This window comes from Chanodichthys erythropterus, chromosome 18 (genome assembly GCF_024489055.1).
Source record: "Chanodichthys erythropterus isolate Z2021 chromosome 18, ASM2448905v1, whole genome shotgun sequence".
Classification (NCBI taxonomy): Eukaryota; Metazoa; Chordata; class Actinopteri; order Cypriniformes; family Xenocyprididae; genus Chanodichthys; species Chanodichthys erythropterus.
Genome location: NC_090238.1, coordinates 18,784,661 through 18,809,355, shown reverse-complemented (window position 1 = coordinate 18,809,355; position 24,695 = coordinate 18,784,661). Strand labels below are relative to the sequence as shown.

Genomic DNA, 24,695 nt, shown 5'->3' with positions numbered 1-24,695 from the left:
GATATCAACATGGAATCTGTGTTCCTACTTATTCACATTGGCTGAGGTAATCATAATAATGATAAAAGACGCATAATGATAATAATAAGAAAATATGTATTACAGTTAAGGTTAAACTCAGTTTAGCACATAACTCTTACCCCTGGTTTCTCAGACAAGGCTTAAGCCTAGTCCCAGACTAAAATTCATGTTTGAGCTTTTTTAACTTTCATGAAAGCAACTTGCACATATCTTAAAATATGTCAATGCCATTGTTTTGTCTCAAGATGCACACCAGTAATGATTTTCTAAGGCATGTTTATAAAAGCTTAAATGCTCTAATTGAACTAAGGCCTTATCCTCGTTTAATCTAAGCCCTGTCTGTGAAACCAGGCCATAGTAACAAGAGCAGAGCTTTTTTGCTGGATTGCTGGATACTTCACTGTAAAAAGATCCACCTATTTCAATTTAAAATCTTAAGCTCAGTTGCTGCCTTAAATTTGAATCAAACTGGCTGTAAAAATCATTCCAACTTAAATTATATTAAATTGACTAACAAAATCCAGTTGAATCTCATAAAAGTTGAAATTGCTTAAATTATTTTAATGAGATAATATAAAAACATGTTACCATGAATTATTGATCATATCATTTTTTAGTGTATAAAAATTTAGTCAAATTTAAATTAAGGCAAAATACAATGGTTTGCAGATGTTTGGAGACCTTTATTTCATTTTCTCATTTCACTGAATTACATCTTACATCCGTAAATAGTGCTGCGTGGATTTACAATTGGATTATAAGAACAGGATTTTGGCTGGGCTTATGTAAGACATTCACCTTGACTGTTATTGAGCCACTGTTTATTTTACCTTGTGATTGGGATTACTGAAAGAACTTTCCCCTAAGCTTCCATTCTCAGCATAGAGAAAGTGGCTCTCTGTTGTAGATGTTCCCTATATGGTGCTCCATCAATGTAACAAGATGTCCGGACTCTGCTGATAAAAAGAAGCTCATCACCATGTTGTTTCAACCATCATAGTTCACTACTAGTAAGTCGTTCTTTAAAAGGTGAGTAGTAGGCCTATTACTGTAGGTTTGAGACACAGTATGTAGTGGAAAGTGTATGGATACCCCCTTATAATGAACAGGTTTGAGTATTCCAGTCATTTTCGTGAGTACAAACCTTTCTATAATAATGCTATACATCATATAATGGAGCAGAGGTGGGGAACATTGATCCTGGAGGGCCATTGTCCTGCAGTGTTTTGCTCCAACCCTAATTAAACACACCTGAAGCTAATCAAGGTTTTCATGATTACTAAAGTTATAGGAAGGTGAGTGTTTTTTTTCAGGGTTGGAGCTAAAGTCTGAAGGACAATGGCCCTCCAGGATCAACGTTCCCCACCCCTGTAATAGATTATGGGCTTAAAGCTGCAGTCCGTAGGTTTTGCTTCTTTGTCTCCATCTCTGTTTGAAACCTGCAATTGCAGGATTATCATCTTTATGTGGGTTGTGTATTGACACGGCTCATCAGCGCAGATGAATCTAATGTTTTCTGTCAGTCACCACATCGGTGTGGATACTGTACTGTACTGTATCACAGATTCTACATCTTGGAAGAAGAATTTTCACCGGAAAATGTCATCTGAGCAAGTAATGTCTGCCACTTTTGTTCTGACCAACTAAGAAAAAAACATTACAATAAATCGAGCCAATGATGTCATTAAAATGATAAGTTTAATTATTGCAGCTGCTGTGAGAAAAGGCTATAAAGGATCCGTCACATGCCATATAGCCTACTAGCTGGGACTTCTTTATGTAAACAGACGTGAAATAATAACACAAAGACGAATGGCTGCATGCTCAAATTTCCCACAGAAACCCACCAGTACCACCCCAATTAGAAAACATTATTACAAGCTTACCATTGTGAATCGGGCTGAAGGTAAGAAGATAGTTTTGAACACTGACTGTTTATGTACTTGCTCAAAAATTGATTTTGAATCATTTTTAACCAAAAAAGTTACAGACTGCAGCTTTAAATTATTGTTGAAGCAGGAAGGCCGTTTCTGTCCTAGCATGGCAAAACTGAAATGCTTTGTGGTTTGGAGGAACTTCCTGGCCTGCACAGCTCACACCTGAACCCTGATGAACACCTTCAGGAACAGATGAAACACTAACTGCAAGCCAGGTCCCTTAATAGATGCTTTTGAGTCTAAATGGGATCAAATTCCTTCATTTTTAACATCAAGTGGAAGGCCTTCCCAGACCAGTTTAAACTTTTACCGGTGAAGGGAGAGTTTCATGCTTCTGAAATGTTCGACAAGCAGTACATTTCTACATGGACCTAACTTTGTCCATAGAGGTGTTGTCTTCCACAACAGAAAATGACAACAAAATTGGAGAATTAGATTGCAATGTAGCATAAAACATTTGTTTCACTGGAATTACTGGAATCAACAAACCTATTAATTAGAATTACCTATTTAGGGAGTGTCCACATACTTTTGGCCATTTTTTAATGAATGTGTGGGCCATGTGAATTAGCCTATTTAATTTAATTTAATATTAATGCATTGACATTAAAATAATTTTTTGGCAGTTTAATTGTTTTAAAAACAAATATCACAAAAATACATTTAGGATTTTTATTATTATTAAAGTAAAATTAAGTGTGTTTTTTTCTCCCTCAAAGTGTCCCATGAGAACTGTAACCTGCTAATTTTTTTTCAACTTTGATATTAATGTTTGTCTTATTTTAAAATCACTTTTATAGTTATTCCACATATACGTTACGACTGAGTTGTTTTACAAGCCTTTAGTTCGCTTTAATGCAACCATTGAACTATACGTAGCCTAAAACATGCGATGAATAAAGAAGCATAATTATGAGATAAATACGTTCATTGTAGAGGTTGTCCCTCGGTCATCCCAGGACTCTCCCATTGATCCGTCGAGGCGTGCCAGTGTGTTCATGTGATGCAGTAAGGATGTGTCCTAAAAGAGTTTGCATCGAGCCAAACTGCATCACTTCTGAGTCCGACCACCGCTCGGCACTCATCTTTGGATATCCTCCCTTTCGCTTTAGTTACATTTGGGTGAAAGAGAAGAAACCGAAGAGAACGAGAGAAGGATTGTGAAATGGGAGCTACGGCATCATCCGCGAAGCGGGACAGCAGATGTGAGGAGGACGCGGCGGAGGAGGAGCTCACTGCAGCAGCGAGCGATGCTCAGGATGACGGCAGTCCGGATGACAAGGTAGAATGCATGAAATCAGCCTCCCGCTGCAGAAAAAATGCTTCACAAAGTTTCAAAGGCACGATATCTGAATCTAAGGACACGCACGGGCTGTATCTCAAAACACAGTGAGCTGCCTACCTTGATAGCATTTCTGAGGTAATGCACAACATGCTTCTGATGTTGAAAATGTTTGGTAGGTAGACAGAGGAACAGATGATTTCTTTTTTTTCCCCTCTTTTTTTTTTGCCCAGGAGAAGAGAGTTCTCAGTAATGTTTTATCTATTCGATGTTTCTTCTTGAATTATACATAAAATACACTAAAATTAGACATTTGTTGACCGTAAATGTACAGAGTTATAAAATTAATGTGGATAGCAGCTCAGTTAATTTAGGGTTCCCACGCGCCTTGAAAGTAGTTGGATTTCAGACACATGAATTCAAGGCCTGGAAAGTACTTGAAAACAAATATTGGTCCTTGAAAGTGCTTGAATTAAATTTTAAATATATTTTGTTAAAATTATAACATGCCCCTTATTCCTAGCATATTTGTTTTGGAATATTATTTTACAGTCAGATACTGTGTGTTTTCCATTTGGGTACTTCTTCTTGGTTGTTTGGACAACCAAACAAGGCAGGGTTTGGACATTTGAGCTGTGACACTTGCTGTGTCTGAAATGAACATTCTTATAGGGGTGTGCGATTTTGAAGAAATATTTTGTCTGCTTTTGAAGAAATATTGTTGTATCGTGCTTTAGTGCTTTCTGTCAGTTGCAGTCCTTTCGCCTCTGTCTCAACATACTGTGTAGTACAAAGCGACATACATTCACATCACATGTTTACACAGCAGTAGAGAACACTGCAGTTATTCACAATCACAAAAGTTTATTATTTGCATGAGTTTTAAAGCCTTGCCAGTTAAACATTTTATCTGCGTTCTGGTCTGACATGTGCTTTTCTGAGCAATACACCCGAAGAGCGCACACTCAAAAAGCCTGTCAAACGCTGCATTTGCTGGACAAAGTTATCATTCGCATTTTATTCTGCTAATACTGTCAATACACAGAAGGTTTACACCATTGGTTAAGTGTAAAGTTAAAGTAAACAACTGAGATAAAATTGAAGAGCCTTAAAGGGACAGACAACACATGCTGAGACTTGTCCTTAAAGTTATAGTTCAACCAAAAATGAAAATTGTCTTTATTTACGCACTCTAAAGTTGATCCAAATCTGTATTAATTTCTGTCTTGTGCTGAACACAAAAGAACATTTTCTGAAGAACGTGGGTAACCAAATATTTGTTGGTACCCATTGACATCCATAGTATTTTCTTTCCTACTATGGAACTCACTGGGGATCAGCAACTGTTTGGTTACCCACATTCTTCTTCTTCTTCTTCTTCAAAAAAAAAAAGTTTCCCCCAAGGGGGCGTTTTCCCGCATTCTACCCTAAATTCACAACTGCATAATTATAAAGCCACAATTTTGTCTTAAAAAGTTTTTTTTGACTTAGAATTGCAAGCTTATATCTGTATTATATTGTATTCTGACTTCATAAGCCACTATTATGATCAATATAATCCCTATAACCCATAAAATTTATTTTTACAATATTCTCTATATATACTATAATGTTTTTACTCAAGTAATGATTCCTAAAATATGAAAACCAAAACTAGTGTGGAAAGATTGTTAACATTAGAGATAAGGAAGCTTCAAAAGGTTTTAATATATTTCCAAAATTAATACAAATGATTCTGTACCTCTTCTGGGTTAAAATGGATACAAATGCAATAGGAGGGTTAAAATGCTAAGTACTGTAGAGGTCTTTCATGACGCTTCATATGCTGGGATGTGAATTTGAGGTGCTTGATATAAAATAAATGGTGCTTTAAAAAGTCCTTGAATCTGGTGTTCATAAAAGAGTGGGAACCCTGTTTGACAATTCAGAAGTGTGAGACTTCATTTTGAGTTCTTTGAGTTTTTATTGCAGACTTTGGTGTTTTGGCAAATCTGAGCACAGTTTGAGACATTGTTGACATCTATTCTGAAAGTGTAGAGGGACATGTGAGATTACTTTTCTCAGAAGAAAATTTTGAGACTGAAGCAATAATTTCCAATTGATGTCAATCTTATTACTGTTTAGGAGAAAGTAACATCTGATATATATATATATATATATATATATATATATATATATATATATATATATATATATATATATATATATATATATATATCAGATGAATATATATATATATATATATATATATATTTTTTTTTTTTTTTTTCCAGATGTAGCCATAAGATGAAAGGTCACATTGTCAAGCTCTCTGAAATAAGTTATAAGTTATAATGATAGTGTTTTTTTTTTTGCTATTGGTGTAGGAAATCATGAAAAAAAATTATGAAAATTAGTTTTCTAGACAAAATTAATCTCCAAAATTTGCAGCTATTTAACTGCAGTAATAGTCAAAAGATTAGGTGACTTAGGTGTCCTATTTATAGGTGTTTGGCCTAAATTCACTTTAGTGAACAAAATATGCATTAGGTTCTGGTAGTTCAGATTAGATAGTTTAGCTATTTTTTAAGAGAGCAAGTTATTGAGATTTTAATTAATTTTTATATTTGTTTTAATATCTCTGTGAAGAATTCAGATTCAGGAAAATTCTATGGAACATAGGAGCAAGAATAATATAGTAAAACTAATAACTGATGCATCCTCAGTGGCTAGAAAAGTATATGGTATCTTTTTTACACCTGGACTCTAAACTTCAAATTAAATTTAAAATTGTTTCATCACTACTACACTGCTTCTTATTATGTTGATTGAATTTCTGGTTTAGCCTTTGATGTTTGCCAGCTTGTTCATCTGCATAATTTTATTGTATTAAATGTGTAGGTTAAGAATTTAAAATTCAATTTCCTTTTGTTCTTTGAAAGATGGTTCATTTCAACATATCACAACTCTATTTGGCTTTGTCAGTGGTTTTGTACTAATGTATGCACATTAATGGAGAAGGATATTTGTAGTGCTCTTATTCCCAAAGGATTGATGGAATTTTTCCTTACTGTACTGGGTGCATTGATTTTCCATGTAAAACATGATGAGGTCAGCCATGGTTTAACAGGAAGTCTGTGAGATGGCTTTTACTCAAAGGAGAGCTATCTGATTGTCGGATTCCATGAATGTGTTAATTTATTTTGTTTTGTAAGTTATCCTAAAGGCCATCTCCTTCAAACTACATTGCGGTCAGGCAGTTAACATTCATAAAATGTAGTCAAATGATATTGTGATAACTGTAAAATGTTTTGGAAATTTCTTAACTTGAATCAGTCTCCATATACCTTTTTTAGTTTTTTGGCCTGACTGAGCAGTGCTGTATACAAAAGCCAAACTAATACTACAAACTCATTGAGATTGTTACTTGAAATAGCATATAGATAAATATGTATAGATAAAGATATAAATAGATTAAATGGCAAATCATTTATTATCATGATTTATATCTGCCTAAATATGCATTTTAACCATAACCCTTTGAGTATGTTGAATGTTTATTTTATTGTCTTAATATATATACTTAGACAAAGGACATTAATGCTTTCTTTATCAATTTTTTATTGATGTTTTGTCATCTTTAAACAATCAGCCATACAAGTAAAAATCAAAACAACAGCAAAAAATAAATAAATAATAATAATAAAATGAAAATTAGGCTGTTACTCAGAATTCACAGAAATACACAAAACAAATAAGACAGTTGAGTCTTAAATACATTAATATATTTTTATAGCATAATTTATTATACCAATTTAGTTTTTGTAATGTTTGTACAATGTAAATTATCATTATTTCTAATTCTATAAGTCATAAGTTAGATAGTTAGATAGATAAATCCATTGTTTACCTTGTTGGTCACTCTTTAATTTGTGCTGTATTTTGCTTAGTTGTTACAGAAAAATGGACAGATCTCCAGATTGAATGTAAAGACAAGCAACCATGCAGATGAATTAAATGGGCAATTTGAAGAGAGAGTACTTGCAGATGGTAAGTGATGCTATGTTACTGCTATTCATTTAATTGTAAAAGTATTTAACTGTAAAGTATTAATACTTATAAACTATTACAATTACAAGCATACATACTTAACTTTCTTCTTATTTATTTATTTATTTATTTATTTTTTGTCAGTTGGCTCAGGGTTTGTGACTCTGAAAGAAGATGGCACAGAAACAACTGAAGGCCTTCAGGATATGGATGCTCTTCAACCAAACATTAAGAATGAGAGCACAGAGATAGTCAATGCAGATGGTGTAGAACCTGAGGAGGACAACCAAGTGAATGATATCAATGAAGTTGGCTTTAAAAAAATCTTCAAATTTGTTGGATTTAAGTTCACCCTAAAAAAAGACACATGTGAAAAGACTGAAGCAAATGAGCAAGAAGAAAGAGTTGCAAGTCCCTCAGAGGACTCCAGTGACACTCAAGAGAACAGTGCAGTGGCAACAAATGAAAACATAACTGATGAGACTCAAAAAAGTGAGGTGACTTCACAGGCTGATGCAGCTGAAACTTCTCAACAAACAGACAATGAAACAGAGCTTGATCAGGACATAAAGTTAGAAGAACATCATGTGGAGGACACACCTGAAAAAGAAATGGAAAAAAAAAGTCCTGAGCCAGAAGAACAAATGTCACCATTCAAGCAATTCTTTACACAGGGTATCTTTGCCAGTTTAAGAAAGAAAAGGAAAGAAGAGGAAATAGAAAAAGAGAATAAGGAAGAGGAACTCAAAAGAATCGAGAAAACTGGTGCAGAGGAGGCTGAACATGAGGACAGTAAATGCATGTGTCTTGATATACCTTATATTTTATCAGAGGAAGAAAAAGATTCACCGGAGAAAGCCGATGACAAGTTGTTACCTGAAAGAGAGCTTCAGAACATTCAAGAGAAAGATAAGGTACAAGGAAGTCCACTTAAAAGACTTTTTAGGAAATTTTCCACAAGAAGGCAGAGAGAAAGTAATGCTGCAGAAAAGGTTGTCGAGGCAGAGGAACAAGTCTCTGAACAGCCAAAGCCAACTTTGGAATTGACAGAGCAAGGGAAACTGGAGGAACCAGTGATTGAGGAATTAAAACCTGCTGAAGAGGAGCTGGTGGCTAATGAAAGCCCTCAAGAGTCCAAAAAGAAATCTGACACCACTGTTTCCTGGGAGGCACTGATTTGTGGTGGCTCCTCTAAAAAAAGGGCTAGAAAAACAAATGAGGATGAAACAGCAGAGAAAGGACGGGAATATGAGAAAACAACTGACTCTCCACTTGGAAGTTCCTTTGAGGGTGATTATGAACATCTTACATCATCAGGAAGTCCTGCAGAGGGAGAGATGGGATCCACATGGAAAACGTTTAAAAAAATGGTCACCCCAAAGAGAAAGGTAAGAACTGGAGAAAGTAGTACCCCTGAGCAGATACCTTCAGACAGTGAGATGAACAAAGATGATTCATTTTCTATGAAGAAACTTATTCCAGGGCATAAAAAAAGAAAATCAGAAGGAAGGCAAGAACAAACATCCTCTGATGAGGCTGCTAAGGATCATGAAACAGGTGATGAAGATGATGAAACCCCAGCTATTATTCCCCTGTCTGAGTATGAAATAATTGAGCCTGAGAGTCTGAAAGAGGTGAATGAACAACGAGTTGAAATCACAATAGAACATGAGATCCCAGAGATGACATCACAAGTGTTAGAACAGGACACATCCGATGACTTGGTGCCTGAAATTGCAGCTAAAGTTTCAAGTAACACTGGACCAACAGTCATACATGGTCTATCAGAGGACTTTGAAGAACTCACAGACTTTGTGAGCAAACATCAACAACTGAGTGATATACCAGAGGAAGGCATCATTGAGGAAAGCATTGAAACACCAGTTTCATCTGCTGAGTGGACAACACAGGATGACACCTTAGCTGAAGACATTGTGGAGTTGACAGCTGATGCGGTCACTGCCCCAGAACCAGCAAGTGAGCAATTTGGGGATGACACTACTGAAATGGTCTCTGCAGTCTCGCAACTAACTGAATCACCCAGAACATCTGGACGTGTTACACCAGTGCCAGCTGAATATAGTGTACAAACATCAGAAGTGATTCTACAGGAAGCTATTCAGTCTATTTGCATGACTCCAAGTGTTCAGTCAGTAACTACAAAAGATGAAATCCAAGAATCTCTGGCCGTGTCATTTTCACCTTACATTTTACAGTCTTCCACACCAGAGGAAACAAAGGTTTTGGTTGCACATAAGAAAACTGAGGCAACAGCAATGTGTACAGGCCTAGTATCTCAAGAAATAGAGTCTGTTGAAGAGCATCTCCCTGCACACATAGTGGAGGCAATACCTGAAGTGAGTGATGCTGTACCAACTGAATTAGTCTCTGATAACTTTACAGATGAACCTGAAGCTGCAGGACTTGGGACAGATGAGGTCTATGAAGCTGAAATCAAGGATGTGAAGACTGAGTACAAGGAAATAATTGTAAATGAAGAAGAATCTGCCACTGAAACTCAGCTAGAGGTAGAGCAAGTCATTCAATTAGTGTCAGAGCCTCTTGTAGAAGAATCAGAGGAGACTCATATGGAGGACGAAACAGAAGAATGTACAACTGCTATTGAACTCAGACAAGTTATTGATACAATGCATAGTGAAGCCTACACCCATGGTCCTGAAACAGAGTGTCGATTGTATTCAGAGTTAGAGGAACCTGTGTATGAACAACCATTAGCTGCTGAACCGGAAAAAGAGCTGAAGCTACCAGATGCGGAGTTTGAGCAAGCCGCACTCAATGAAGGAGTTGAAACTTTGACACATGGTGTTGTTGACAACATCCCTGACACTACCACAAGTAAAGCCTCAGATGTCCCTGAGGAAGAAATTGAAATGACTGCATCAGCGGTGGAGTGTCTAGAAAGCAAAGACACTGTTAGTATTATACATCCAAGTTTAGATCACATGGTGGCAGAGGAATTGAAGTTAGAAGACAATTTAGAAGTAGAAGTTGAATCAATACATGCTGATGTCTGTGAAATACAAGTTGATGTAAAAGATGCAGTCTTATTAGCAGGTGATTCAGCAGTGACTGTAGAGGACATCAGTGAGAAAATGAATGAAAATAATGATGGAAAAATAACACAGCAGGAGATTAAGGAAATACACGTAGAGGAAGAGACTGGGGATGTTGTTGCTTCAGACACTGTTCAAAATATTGAGGCTGAAAACATTTCAGAAACTGTAGATGAATCATTAGCCAGAGAACAGTTTTTGGCCAAGGAAGTGTCACTTCCAGAATCCATATTAGTTGAGGAGGCTGAAGAGATCCATAAAGAAGACATTGATACAAATGTGGATAATAACAAAGTTGAAGACAGTGCAAGTGACAGAATGGACAGGATTTTTGTGAAAGAGGAAGATGACCTTGCAGTAAAAGAAGGGCAACCTTCAGCAAACACTGCAAGCATTCAAACAGACAATCAAGATGTTTCTGCTCATACAAATATTACTGATGAATCTCCTGAAATAACTATTACTGCAGGAACTGAAAATGGAGACATGGTTCATAGAAGAGAACCCACAGTTGTTCCTGAGTTTTCAAAAGATGTGTTTGATCACGCAGAAACACCAGCAGAGCTCAAAACTAAATGTGAAGTCATACAGGCACCACTGGAGACAGCGTTGTCAAAAGCTGAAGCAAGACCTCTTCCAACTGAAATTGTGGCTTCTCAAACAGAGGAGTGGGGTGAAGACACCAAACATATTCCAGAACCACACAAAGAGAACGAACAACCAGTGACAACAGAGAATATTAAGACTGGTAAAGTTTTAGAGATGGTTGCCATTATCGAGAACACAACAAAACAGTCAGGGAAAGAGAAACTTATAATGGTTGAACCAGTAGCACAGGCACTCAAAATATCTGAGCTACCAAAGGCAACAGAACAAGAGGGTGATGCATCTGAAATGACTGTAGTTCATGCTAAAGCAACAGATGATGACCAGGCCCCAGAAATGACATCAACATTAATGAAAGAAACAACAGTTTCAGAAGAAAAAGATACAATGGCTGTTGCAGAACCAGAACCAACTGTGATTGAAGTGGCTGCAACCACAGTGCTGGCACAAAATGATACTGCTTCACAAATGGAAGTTAGTAATGTGAGTGAATGCAAGAATGAAGCAGAGGAAGATGTTAGGCTAAAATGTGAACCTCTTGAACAGTTAATAGAAACGACACTGCCAAATAAGTTACAGGTAGACAAGGCAGAAATTAAAGATGAAATACCAGCAGTAATGGAAGTAAAGCCTATAACACAGGTACCACCATTGAGCTCTGAAGTTACAGCAGAAATGGCAGACGTTTCTGTTTCTGAGATACAAACACAAGTTGTGAGTGAACTCAGGGCGGCGACACTTGAAGTGACTGAACCGAAGGTTGAAATGCCAGTGGTAACAGAAGTTGAAGTAGAGACAGCTGTAGTAACTGAGCTGGAAGTGGAGACACCTATTGTCACATCAGTGGTTACAGAACTTGAAGTAGAAATGCCAGTGGTTACATTTATGGCAAAGACGATTGATACTAACAATTCCGTATCTCCACAGAATCAAAACATATACACTGACACATCAATGTTGACAACAGTGATCAAAGAACAAGTGGGGGAGATGTCCACTGTGGTAGTGACACCAGCTACACCTCTAGGTGAAGTAACATCAGCTGTAACTCTAGGCAAAGAGTCAGTAGAGATACAGAATGTGATTCCAGTTGTAGCAGCACCAGATCTTGGTTCAGTGTTAGTAACAGAGGCTGCATCTTCAGTATTACGTTCAGCAACTGTGACTACAGTAGCAGAAACAGCAGTTGTAAGCACAGCTGAAGAAACACTAGTTGTTTCTTTCACAGCAGTAAAACCAACTCCAGCTGTCGTGGCAGAGATGCCAGCTGCAATAGAGAAAACAAATATGTCCCCTGTTGTAGAGATCCCAGCAATACAGACACCAACTGTAGGCCCAGTGATAATGTCATCAGCTGTAACATCTGTGGTAGAGACACCAAGCCAAGTAATTGAAACTCCTCTGGTTTCCATCACATCAGTAAAACCAACTGTAGCTACATTGACACAGACACCAGTCGTTGAGATACCAGCTATAATTCCAGTGACAGTAACAGATGCTGTATCTTCTGTAGTAGCTACATCGGCGGTAACTTCAGTAGAATCAGAAAAAAATGTGACCCTTGTAGTAGAAACTCCAACAGTATCTTCAATTGCAGTGGCAGAGACATCGCCTGTGACAACAGTGGAAGAAACACCAGCTCAGATTTCAGTAATTGTAACAGAAGCAGAACCTCCAGTTCCACCAGCAGCAACTTCAGCAGCAGAAACATTAGCTATGATCCCAGTAGTAGAAGTTGTAAAGTCAACTCCAGTTGTAGTGGTTCAGACACCAGTTGTGTCCCCAGTGGTAGAGACACCAGGTCCTGGTTCAGTGATAGTAAAAGAGACTGCATCTACTGTTTGTTCAGCAGTGACTGCAGCAGTAGAAACACCTATTGTGATCCCAGTAGTAGAAACTCCAGTGTTAAAGTCAGCTCCGCTTGCAGTGGTTGAGACACCAGTTTTGACTCCAGTGGTACAGACACCACATCAGGTTTTAGTGACAGCAACAGAGGCTGCACCTCCAGTAGTTGTTTCATCAGTGGCTTCAGCAGCAAAAACACCTGTAGTGATCCCAGTAGTAGAAACTTCAGCTGTAAAGCCTGCTCCACTTGCAATGGTTGAGACACCAGTTTTGCCTCCATTGGAACAGACACCACATCAGGTTTTAGTGACAGCAACAGAGGCTGCAACTCCAGTAGTTGTTTCAGCAATGGCTTTAGCAGCAGAAGCACCTATTGTGATCCCAGTAGTAGAAACTCCAGCTGTAAAGCCTGCTCCACTTGCAGTGGTTGAGACACCAGTTGTGACTCCAGTGATACAGACACCACATCAGGTTTTAGTGACAGCAACAGAGTCTGCACCTCCAGTAGTTGTTTCAGCAATGGCTTCAGCAGCAGAAGCACCTATTGTGATCCCAGTAGTAGAAACTCCAGCTGCAAAGCCTGCTCCACTTGCAGTGGTTGAGACACCAGTTGTGACTCCAGTGGTACAGACACCACACCAGGTTTTAGTGACAGCAACAGAGGCTGCAACTCCAGTAGTTGTTTCAGCAGTGGCTTCAGCAGCAGAAACACCTGTTGTGATCCCAGCAGTAGAAACTCCAGCTGTAAAGCCAGCTCCAATTGCAGTGGTTGAGACACCAGTTTTGACTCCAGTGGTACAAACACCACATCAGGTTTTAGTGACAGTAACAGAGGCTGCACCTCCAGTAGTTGTTTCAGCAGTGGCTTCAGCAGCAGAAACACCTGTTGTGATCCCAGCAGTAGAAACTCCAGCTGTAAAGCCAGCTCCAATTGCAGTGGTTGAGACACCAGTTTTGACTCCAGTGGTACAAACACCACATCAGGTTTTAGTGACAGCAACAGAGGCTGCACCTCCAGTAGTTGTTTCATCAGTGGCTTCAGCAGCAAAAACACCTGTAGTGATCCCAGTAGTAGAAACTTCAGCTGTAAAGCCTGCTCCACTTGCGATGGTTGAGACACCAGTTTTGCCTCCAGTGGTACAGACACCACATCAGGTTTTAGTGACAGCAACAGAGGCTGCACCTCCAGTAGTTGTTTCAGCAATGGCTTCAGCAGCAGAAGGACCTATTGTGATCCCAATAGTAGAAACTACAGCTGTAAAGCCTGCTCCACTTGCAATGGTTGAGGCACCAGTTGTGACTCCAGTGGTACAGACACCACATCAGGTTTTAGTGACAGCAACAGAGGCTGCACCTCAAATAGTTGTTTCAGCAATGGCTTCAACAGCAGAAGCACCTATTGTGATCCCAGTAGTAGAAACCCCAGCTGTAAAGCCTGCTCCACTTGCAATGGTTGAGACACCAGTTGTGACTCCAGTGGTACAGACACCACATCAGGTTTTAGTGACAGTAACAGAGGCTGCACCTCAAGTAGTTGTTTCAGCAGTGGCTTCAGCAGCAGAAACACCTGTTGTGATCCCAGTAGTAGAAACTCCAGCTGTAAAGCCAGCTCCAATTGCAGTGGTTGAGACACCAGTTTTGCCTCCAGTGGTACAAACACCACATCAGGTTTTAGTGACAGCAACAGAGGCTGCACCTCCAGTAGTTGTTTCAGCAGTGGCTTCAGCAGCAGAAAAACCTGTAGTGATCCCAGTAGTAGAAACTTCAGCTGTAAAGCCAGCTTCACTTGCAGTGGTTGAGACACCAGTTGTGACTTCAGTGGTACAAACACCACATCAGGTTTTAGTGACAGCAACAGAGGCTGCACCTCCAGTAGTTGTTTCAGCAATGGCTTCAGCAGCAGAAAAACCTGTAGTGATCCCAGTAGTAGAAACTTCAGCTGTAAAGCCAGCTTCACTTGCAGTGGTTGAGACACCAGTTGTGACTCAGGTGGTACAGACACCACATCAGGTTCTAGTGACAATAGCCGAGGCTGCACCTCAAGTAGTTGTTTCATCGGTGATTTCAGCAGCAGAAACACCTGTTGTAGTTGAAACTCCTGTAGTAAAGCCAACTCCAATTGCAGTGGCAGAGACACCAGTTTTGACTTCAGTGATGATGACACCAACTGTGACTTCAATAGCAGAAAGCTCAGTTGTGACTCTAGTACAAGAAACTACAGTAGGAGCAGTAATTGCAGTAGCAGATAGACCTGTCAGGATCCCAGTGGTACAGACACCAGGTCTGGTTTCAGTGATTGTAAAAGAGGCTGCACCTCCAGTAGTTCTACCAGCTGTGAGCCCAATAGTAGAAACTCAAGGAGTAAAGCCAACAGTGGCCATGGCAGAGACACCCGTGCCTGGAATTCCAGTAGCAGAAGCATCTGCTGTGACTCCAGCAGTACAGACACTGGTTGTAGAGCAGATAGTACAGACACCAACAACACCAGCCGTGCCTTTGGTAAAAGCGACACCAGTTGTGACTGTGATAGAGACACCTCCTGTGACTACTGTTGAAGACACGCCACAGGAAACACTAGCAGCACAGACACCTGCTTTAGCCCCTTTGAAGGTGACACCAGCTATTAGCCCAGTTGTAGGGACAGCAGCTGAAGCGCCATTTGTTGTGACACCAGAGGTAAAGGAAGCAATGTTGCTGGTGGTTGAACAGGGAAAAACAGAAGCAAAGGCAACTCCTTCAGTTGTGTCTGATAATGCTGAACCACCACTTGTGACAGCAAAAGAGGTAAAGACATCAATTTCACCTGAAGAAAATACCAAGAGTTCCTTGCAGCATGACCCTCAATCAGAATCTCAATCAGAAGTGGAGGATGATGTGTGGGAGGATGCTGTAGATATTATTGGAGATTCCCAGGGTCTAGTGAAACAAGCATCTGATGCTGCAATTTAAGAGTGGCATGCTAAACCAAATGAAAGCTATTGAGCAAGTAAGTAATTTTATTATATTGCATTTAGTTACCAGTCTTATTTTCCTTTTAAATCAATAACACTGATTTTATAATTTCAGGTGCAAGTTTAACAAGGAAAGATGAGAACTTTTTACACTTGGAAGAGATTGTGTGCACAGTACAAAGTCAGCTGGGACTCAAATTTCTAACAACAAAGAAATGACCAAACCACTGAGAAGTAAAATTGCATCATTAAAGTTCCATTTAAGTTTATCTGTTCAGTAGATAAGCTGTTTTTTGAAATATGAAACCCTTGAAAAGCAGCTATTTTGTCATATTCATACTAAGGATATTTGTCAAAGTATATGTACTATTTTTATGCTAAGCTTATCTCAAATGATATCAGGTTGTATTACATATCTAAAACATAAAGTTTTAGGCTTAATACAAAATATAAAACATTTGTACACATGCATTATATGCTATAGATTTGAAAGTTTGTCATGCTTAAATTAGGAAACGGATTCTCATTGTTGAAGGCTCATGCAATTGCCTGGTGTTTTAAGATATGTACTAATTAGATTTATTTTGAACCATTATATTCCTCTTGATGTACCTCTAGGAGGAATTTATATTATACTCTAAATATGATGTACACTTTACCAAAGCTATAATACGGATTAAAAGTTTAAACTCATGTTCCATAGAGACGTTTAGACAGTATTCAGTCAGATTCAGTCAATTTCTAACTGAAAATGACAGATTGATTAATTTGTTTTACAATATTTTACAAAGTCAAAATCTGATTTTTTGTTTGTCCACACTGCCATTTGCCATTGTTATAAAATTATGTTTAATTTACAGAAATGCCCAAATTCAAGAAAATATTTATGTGATTATTGTTAGCATAAAAATTAAAGCATGCAAACTAATGTTGCAATTACTGGCTTGTCCCCATGTGGGGGTTTTTCTCTCTCTCTGTCCAGAGAAGCACTTAACATATAAATGTTCCATATAATGAAGATCAATACACTTTGTAATGCATATGATCATTAAAAATGTTTGCATTTTTGTTATTATACAAGTCTGCTGTAGTAAGGGGATTTGAAAGCATCTGGCCTGACAAAATAAGCCACTGCAGTATTGATATCATTTTAAGTTATTCTAAATATTCCTAAGAGTTTGAAACCATCTGTACAGACTGACTATAGAGGCTATGCATCTTTGAAGAAGTTGTAATATTAACAATCGAAATACAGGAGTATAGTATTGTTCCTGTATTTTGAGATATTTCAAAATGTATGGTTTAATACAAATTATATTTCAAGTTTTATTTAAATAAAAAAAACGTAATCAGTGTTTGGCTTATGATTTATGAGATGTGGATGTACAGCACACCAAAACAATTTTCAATTTATTTGGGTAATGGATGAAAAGACAATTTGATAAAATGCTGGTTTATTTTTCAACTTTGTGCAATATAGGATGCTTTAAAAAGGCAACTAAGACGTTTTTGATAGGAAACAGTAAATATAGTTGGCATTTTATTAGTTTCAAACAAATTCACAAATGACCTTTTAGTAACACATACATAGAAAAAAGAAATGCAGAAGAAATGCAGTTCTCTCAGTTTATAACACAAACACATAGAAGTTAAATATTGGCACTGAAACAGACAAATACTGCTTTAGCATGACATTTTAAGAAGGACTGGTAACATCAGGAGTAGTTGTTGCCAAGTCCTTATTTTGATTTTCCCCCAGTGCATTTTCTGCCAATGGTACAGCTTCACTGTCAGTCAAACACTGATGTTTGGGAACCTCTGAAGGACTTGCAAAAGGAGCTGCACACATGCTACATTTATAGGGTCTTTCCGAAGACTGGAAGAGAGCTTCCACCTGACTGTTGTCTTCTCCACCACACAGAACCAAACTCTGTTTGTTGACCATAATGTATGAGTCTGCGTCCTGACTTACACAAACATGTCGAGCAGCTTGGTTTGCTCTGCAGAAGTTCTTTCCACAAGCACTGCACTTATACGGTTTTCCTGTGTGAATGTACATGTGCTCACGCCAGTGGCTCTTCTGAATAAACTTGCGAGCACAGGTGGGACACTCAAATTTTCGGCGTTTCATCTCACGACCCATCTCGGTGCCCTCCAGGTTGTCTAAATCCGCAATTTCAGAGGGAGGTGGGGTGTCTTCCATCCACACCTGTTGATCGGTATCACTAATAACATCACTGTCAGCATGCAAAAGGTCCTCCTCTGTTTCCTGAGCTTCAAGCTCAATAGTGTGACCATTTTGCATAGAAGACACCTGCGGCTCAGTTGCTTGGTTGGTGTGGACAAGTAGATGCTCCTTCAACTTGCACCTCTGATTAAAACGGATTCCGCAATAATTGCAGCCGTAATGCTTTCTGGAGGAAGCACTTCTACTCATTATGCCATATGTGAGGTGTTGGACAACCGTGGCTGCAGGGTTCTGGGTGGGTGACTCTATGCCGACAGGTTGGGGAGATCTATAATCCATATCAGAAATTTCTGAAAATTCTTGGCCAACTATTTCATACTTTTTAGCATAAACATCACCCTTGCACATTGAATTAATTTTGGGCCGGCTGCATGTCTGATCAGGTATCTGTATACCATAAAGTGAGTTTGTCAAAGGTACATACTGGGACTCTGGGTTCATAAGAAGACTTGCCTCCTGTAATAAGGGGTAAGCATGCAGGAATTTTACACCCTGCTCAAGGCGAAGAGGGTCAATAGGCTGTGTGGTGAATTTTCCAGTGTACATTAAGTTAAGCAGGTAGCTAAATATATCTGCTTGTATGTCTGAAGGCTTCAGTCGAACACAATCACTACAAAAGAGAATCAGAAAGAATCATTTAAATCCATAACTCTTCTGAAATAATATAATTAAAGTACTCCAAATGTGAATGAAAAACTTTAGAATCAAGTTCATGTTACCTGTCTTGATGGATAAACAGCATACGGAAGTAGTTTGAGAAAGCAGCAAGAACGGCTTTATGAGCTTTGAAAAGAACATCCCCAATGGCCACAGTACAGTCACAGAGGAAACCAAACTCTCTCTGAGCATTGAGACGCTTCAGAAGCACAAGACCATGATGTGCTAAGTCCATTTTTCCCCCCCACCTAAACACAACACAAACAAAAAGAAAATATTTTTTAGGATTTCAGTAGATTTGTCCTGATCAATCAATTTATCTTACTCTATTTTAGTAATCAAAACTATGTAATGCCTGTTTAATGCCTTTTTTATTCATAATGGAAAAATCAGAAGTCAAAACTTATAAGTATTTAGGTGTGATGATTGATGATAGGTTATCATGGAAAGATCACATTGATGCTCTCTGTAAAAGAACAAAGCAGAGAATCTATTTTCTTCGTCGTCTTAGGTCTTTCGGCGTAAGCAAACAGGTTCTTATGTTATTAATTATGTCTGTGATAATGAGTGTACTGCAATATTGCTGCTTGTTTAATCAATTAAAAATCTGCTTAAGGATTGTTGGCCAGCCTCTAGAGAAACTATATGACTCAACTTATAGTAATTTGTTAAGACTGGCTAATGATATAATCTCTGATCCTAATCATGTCCTGCATAATGAGTTTGAATAACATCATATCGGAGGTACAGAATTTCAAGATTCAAAAAACTGAGACTGAAACACTCATTTGTGCATCAGGCAATCCTTGAGCTGAATAATAAGACACTTAATCGTAAATCAAGAGTATTGTGAATGTGCTGTGTTGTATAAGTGCATTGGGATGTAGTACGGGTAGGGTTCTTTTGTGTGTGTTTGTGTGGATTAAGTGATGTTGTGTAAGATATGTTGATTGTTGCAAACATAGACTTGTTCTGACAATAAAGTATCATATCAACATGTATATTTCTATGTATAAGGGTAAAAATTCTAGTAACAATATCCTCAAAAACATTTTAAATATAAAAACTTCCTAAGGGGACTACATGTCCTATTTCACATGTAAAATTGCAGAAGTGTGGTTTAAGTGTCTAAATAGGTTCTGAGGCAACAAGTACGTGTGTTTGTGTGTCGAGGCCCCGCCCATGTTAGTGAATTCCGAGTACAAAAGTTTCCGCGGACAAAATAGGAAACACGCGCTCACGCAATGAACCCAGTAAAACAACGTAACGTTACACGCTTTTAATGAGCGAAATAAATCACACAAATGAACAGAGCCATTAAAAATGTTAATCTTCCAATAACGAAAGCCATGTCAATAAGAAAAGGGTCAAATCATTAATCATTCACATACAAGATCCGTGAGTAATCAATAGTGCTCATCGTTACAAGGGTAAAAACGCCGACAACCGGTTTATTAAACACTTGTTTCAAATAAGACCCTTAAGGTGTCACTTACCGTTCTTTCCCGACACAATTCTAATGCCTTATTCAGGTTTGTTTGTTGGCTGAAAACGGAGGAAACTTCTTCACCGAAGCAGTTCGAGTCTAGCAGTGATCCGCTGCCGTTTTCCGGAGAATCACATGACATGCGCGCGCCGGATCGAACGGCTGTCAATCACAAGAGGCTGATCAGTAAATCAGCTGCATTAGAGCATCATCGTGACGTCATGATGTGTTGTAAGCAGCATTAACTAGTGAAATGGTGAATAAATGCTGGAAAATACAGTTTAAGATGGTGTCTGTGTTGCCATGATCCAAAAACCAGGTTCAACACATTATAGAGTTTGTCGCAGCTTTTTGTGAAGTGGAGAAAATTTAGTAGTATGATATTATGACGGAGCTGTTTAAATATTACTCAAACTCATATATACATTTCCTGGCAATGTCAGTTGTAAACTGAGGAGGGCTATCAGTGTCACTTTCCTGATGATTTTCCATCTAAATATGGCCAAAAACGAATAAAACCTTGATCGAACATTTTCCTCTGGTTTCACAGTCAAGGCTTAAGACTAGTCCCAGACTAAAATGCATGTTTGATCAATTTTAACTGAAAGCAACTTGCACTTACATATATTAAAATATGTCAGCGCCACTGTTTTGCCTCAAGATGCAGTAATGTTTTTTTCTAAGGCACGTTTATAAAAGATACTTACATGTCCTAGTTGAACGAAGGCCTAATCCTTGTTTAATCTAAACCCTGTGTGTGTGAAACCAGGGCTTAATGAACTGTGACTTTCAGTCACAGCTTTTTCTTGGTTGCAGCTGTTCCAAGATGGTCGACTAGCTAATGACCAGCTCGAACCACCTAAAAACCAGCATGTTATAAAACATAGCGATCAGCTAAATCTGGATTATCCAACAGAGGTCATTTCAGGACATAGATTCAACAGTCAATTAAATCCAATAACTCTCTGAACATCAGATATTGTAGCATTTGAATAAATCGATCTGAGTATATTTGTCCACAGAGATTATAAAAAACAGAACAGAAACTAAATGAGACACTATTTATCCACTATACGTGGATCCTTCAAAAAAAACTTTATTTCAGCTCTCAAAGTCAAAATAACAACAGATTAGATGACTAATCAATGAGTACTTCCGCTTAATTTACAGAAAAACAAAATGATTTGTTGGTTTACAAAAAAAGTCCTTTTGTAAGACTATATCTGTGGGTCCTCAGAAGATTACACGAGCAAGTTCAAACATCACCTTCAGAGAGAAGAAAATAAATAAGTATTATATTGCATTTCCATGACATATGTACAGCTGAATACACTGTCTATTATTTAAACTGTTATTAAAAATGAAAGTGAGCTGGCTGGATGATATTAAATATATGTACATAAGAGCATTCAGTGTTTTCTAACCTCAATGGTGATGAGCACGACGATCATCCACTCCAGTCTGAGACTGTGTTTCTCACTGAGGTGATTCCTCATCAGGTCTGTCAGTTCAGTGCAGTGCTGTAACTTCTCATTCACAACCTAGAAAAACAGTGCATATTAGGATCAATGCTGCATTATTCCATCATTTGGTCAGGATAATTATGTCAAGTACTTTCACTAACCTTGACTCTCCTGTTAATATTGAGGAACTGACAGGTCTTGTCATAGAGCTGCTCGAGATCTTCTCTGTCCCAGTAGAAATCAGGTGTGATCAGTAAGTCAGAGCTGAGGTTTATGCAGTGCCTGTAAAAGTGTAAAGATATTGTGAGAATTAAACAGAGCAGTAGATTATCTCATACAATATAAACCAGATAAAGTCTTACATATGGATCCTGACCTCAGGGAAAAGAGCTCCCCTATCTTCTGCATAACTTCAGCCCTGGACAGTTTCACTCTTTGTCCAGACTTCAGCATCTGGTTAAAAAAGTTTATGGATAACTGACTCATTTCAAGCAGTTCTCATCTGTGCCATTCAATATACAGAACTATTTCAACTTTCAAAAAGCAGCAAATGCTGGTATTACCTATGAAAGAGTACATAAGTGGATCTACCTCAGGAATTGACTGGATGGACTCAACAAAGTTGTCAAGAGAAACCTCCCATATTGCCAGTTTTACTGAAGTTAAAAGCACAAATGCAAGCATCAATATATAATTAGTCTCACAAAGATTGATAAAAATGTCTAAAAATGCAAACAATCCCACCTGACAGAGATAAAGCATTGGAAAATGCAAACTTCTCCAGAACAACCTGCTCATAATCCAGCTCTCCGTTAAACAAGAAGATTCCATGATGGAGCTTTGAATTACCCCTGATCCAACAAAAACAAAAAAACAAACAAACAAAAATAAAAGCATGGCTACAACTTAAAGCAATACTATTATCAACTTTCAAGGAGTATTACATGACTTCAGCCATTTTGGTATATGTTGCATTAAGAAATGACAGATTTGTGACTGACTCTCCTACTGTATAATTGATTTCTTCATTTTCCCAGTGGATCAGAGCAATTTCATAGGGTTGAATTTCATGTTGCTCCAGTATCCTCATCGCTGTCTTTACCTGAGTATAAAATATCAGCAGGGCATGATTTGTAGCATGATTTTTAATTATGTGAAAGAACCTTTCAATAATTGCCAAACACCTGATTCAGATTCGCCTGGCATATATAGATTAAAGGGTTAGTTCACCCAAAAATAAAAATTCTGTCATTTATTACTCACGCTCATGCTGTTCCAGACCCTTAAGACCTTCGTTAATCTTCGGAACGCAAATCGAGATATTTTTGTTGACATCCGATGGCTCCGTGATGGCTCACTGAGCCATCGGATTTCAACTAAAATATCGTAATTTGTGTTCCAAAGATCAACGAAGGTCTTAAGGGTCTGGAACAGCATGAGCGTGAGTAATAAATGACAGAATTTTTATTTTTGGGTGAACTAACCCTTTAATACAACTTTTGAAGAGTTTCCAGTTGATATTTGTAGAACATCTGCCAGTTGCTTCAGTGCGTGTGTTATAATAATACTTACAGTTTTCTCATCAACATTCCAGAACACCACTGAGCCTTCTCTAAAATGGTAAATAAAACAAAAAATAATTACCAATCAGAAATCAAAACCCAGAAATTCAAGTGATAAAAAAAATCATTCAGCATACCTGAAGAAGAATATTGTGCCACTGTCATTAGGTTTTGCAGCATTCTCTGTTCCCATCACCAAAACATTGGAAGCGTCTGAAAACCACATTTATTTAAAACAAATAAGAGACAGCATTCAAACAAGCATGCAATGCATTCTTTTTTTTTTTTTTTAAAGTGATGCAGATGAACTGACCTCTGGGAAATTCTTTGATTTCACTAAAACCATGAGCTATGAGATCGTGACAGAGTGTGGGTAGATGGTACTGATCTGCAGTTGCGTATGCAATGCACTGCATCATGTCCTGAAAAAATAGAGCATTAAATACAAAATGAAATGTCATCTTATATAATATATATATATATATATATATATATATATATATATATATATATATATATATATATATATATATATATATCCCATAAATTATTTTATCATAACACACAGTCACGCACCTCCTCCAGACTGGGCTGAGTGGTTCGCGATGGCTGTTTGGTTCTTGGTCCCTTAAAGGTCCTTTTTCCGGGCATACCTCCTTGTTTCAGTACTGATTTTGTGGTGGTTGTTGTGGACTGCAATCTCATTTGTATACTCCATGTTTTAGATATTAAATTTGAGAGAGTCAGCACTTCAAAATGTGGTCTTTGAAACATTCCTCTTTGCAAAAAGTATCTATGGTGATGTAAACTGATGTGACAGCTGCTCTGGTCTTTAAGAAGGTTTGGTGAAGGTGCAATGGATGCCAGTGTTGAGCAGTTTAACCTCATGGTGCGGACACCGTTTAATCCATTTACTGTTCTGACAGCAAATCCACAGGCTTGTGTCCATTTCAAGGGTTGACGCAACCTCCATAAAATCTTGAGAGACATGCCTATAAGAATCAAACCGTGTTAAATTAGGTCTATATCAGACCAGAAAGCACCACTAGAGGCCTTTATTTCAGCTGACCTTGAATGACAAGCATGTCTGCACTGGTCATTTCTAACCCTCTCGATGGTTCATTATACAAAGATAAATACAAGCAAAAGCAAACAAGACAGAACACGCGCCTGCTTCTTTCTGACCAACTGACATAAAGCAGATCCGCTGTGAATTACTTTCTGACACTACTGTCAACATAAGCTGCACAGTAACTTACAATTAATTCTGAATATTCAAGGTAATTTATTCGTCTTAACCCTCAGCGTACCTGACGCGTACCGTCCCGCCAAATATTAGAACGTTCGATGACAGAAACTGTTATATTGTAGACACATATACTGCAACATTCTCACAGATTCACGTAACGTTCGAACAGCACGACTGATCCGGCCACTTCCTGTATTTTGGTGACGTCAAAATGAGCTCGCCCCTGCAGAGACATACGACTTTATTTGAACCTCATTATTAATATTTGGTAATTTTCTCGTAGAT

At 38.1% G+C, this 24,695-nt stretch overlaps 3 protein-coding genes across 5 annotated transcripts; 1 reads left to right on the top strand and 2 right to left on the bottom strand.

The window, feature by feature from the left end:
* The first annotated feature begins 814 nt into the window (after positions 1–814).
* akap12a (A kinase (PRKA) anchor protein 12a) lies at positions 815–17,094 on the top strand. Its single transcript, XM_067366717.1, has 5 exons — positions 815–1,031; positions 3,071–3,240; positions 7,170–7,269; positions 7,414–15,780; positions 15,861–17,094. Exons 2-4 carry the CDS (start codon positions 3,124–3,126, stop codon positions 15,741–15,743), a joined length of 8,547 nt encoding a protein of 2,848 aa, XP_067222818.1. The 5' UTR covers positions 815–1,031; positions 3,071–3,123; the 3' UTR covers positions 15,744–15,780; positions 15,861–17,094.
* Positions 17,095–17,180: 86 nt separating this feature from the next.
* Positions 17,181–20,979, bottom strand: zbtb2a (zinc finger and BTB domain containing 2a). Its single transcript, XM_067366718.1, has 4 exons — positions 20,844–20,979; positions 20,147–20,298; positions 18,713–18,898; positions 17,181–18,603 (listed from the first exon to the last, which is right to left on the bottom strand). The coding sequence occupies exons 3-4, from the start codon at positions 18,883–18,885 to the stop codon at positions 17,442–17,444; spliced, it is 1,335 nt and encodes a 444-aa protein (XP_067222819.1). The 5' UTR covers positions 18,886–18,898; positions 20,147–20,298; positions 20,844–20,979; the 3' UTR covers positions 17,181–17,441.
* A 245-nt stretch (positions 20,980–21,224) lies between these two features.
* On the bottom strand, positions 21,225–24,603 carry rmnd1 (required for meiotic nuclear division 1 homolog). 3 transcript variants are annotated; one of them, XM_067366720.1, is made up of 12 exons: positions 24,472–24,603; positions 23,738–24,153; positions 23,475–23,583; positions 23,299–23,374; positions 23,172–23,211; positions 22,601–22,701; positions 22,344–22,450; positions 22,191–22,255; positions 21,976–22,052; positions 21,761–21,881; positions 21,561–21,677; positions 21,225–21,402 (listed from the first exon to the last, which is right to left on the bottom strand). In XM_067366720.1, exons 2-12 carry the CDS (start codon positions 24,149–24,151, stop codon positions 21,370–21,372), a joined length of 1,260 nt encoding a protein of 419 aa, XP_067222821.1. In that variant the 5' UTR covers positions 24,152–24,153; positions 24,472–24,603; the 3' UTR covers positions 21,225–21,369. The 3 variants fall into 3 exon arrangements, 2 of the variants coding, with proteins under 2 accessions (XP_067222821.1, XP_067222822.1); XM_067366721.1 differs by having other exon boundaries at positions 23,738–24,597; XR_010892490.1 differs by lacking the exon at positions 21,225–21,402 and having other exon boundaries at positions 21,652–21,677; positions 21,962–22,052.
* Positions 24,604–24,695: the final 92 nt, after the last annotated feature.

Excerpts from the sequence above, each read along its gene's own strand:
- akap12a (XM_067366717.1), top strand. The coding sequence starts at position 3,124 with ATGGGAGCTACGGCATCATCCGCGAAGCGGGACAGCAGATGTGAGGAG. Across the intron at positions 3,241-7,169 it reads ACGGCAGTCCGGATGACAAG|TTGTTACAGAAAAATGGACA; the intron begins GTAGAATGCATG and ends TATTTTGCTTAG. Across the intron at positions 7,270-7,413 it reads AGAGAGAGTACTTGCAGATG|TTGGCTCAGGGTTTGTGACT; the intron begins GTAAGTGATGCT and ends ATTTTTTGTCAG.
- zbtb2a (XM_067366718.1), bottom strand. The coding sequence starts at position 18,885 with ATGGACTTAGCACATCATGGTCTTGTGCTTCTGAAGCGTCTCAATGCT. Across the intron at positions 18,604-18,712 it reads CTGTTTATCCATCAAGACAG|TGATTGTGTTCGACTGAAGC; the intron begins GTAACATGAACT and ends TCTCTTTTGTAG.
- rmnd1 (XM_067366720.1), bottom strand. The coding sequence starts at position 24,151 with ATGTCTCTCAAGATTTTATGGAGGTTGCGTCAACCCTTGAAATGGACA. Across the intron at positions 23,375-23,474 it reads AATCAAAGAATTTCCCAGAG|ACGCTTCCAATGTTTTGGTG; the intron begins GTCAGTTCATCT and ends TGTGGTTTTCAG. Across the intron at positions 21,882-21,975 it reads GGGGAGCTCTTTTCCCTGAG|GCACTGCATAAACCTCAGCT; the intron begins GTCAGGATCCAT and ends ACACTTTTACAG.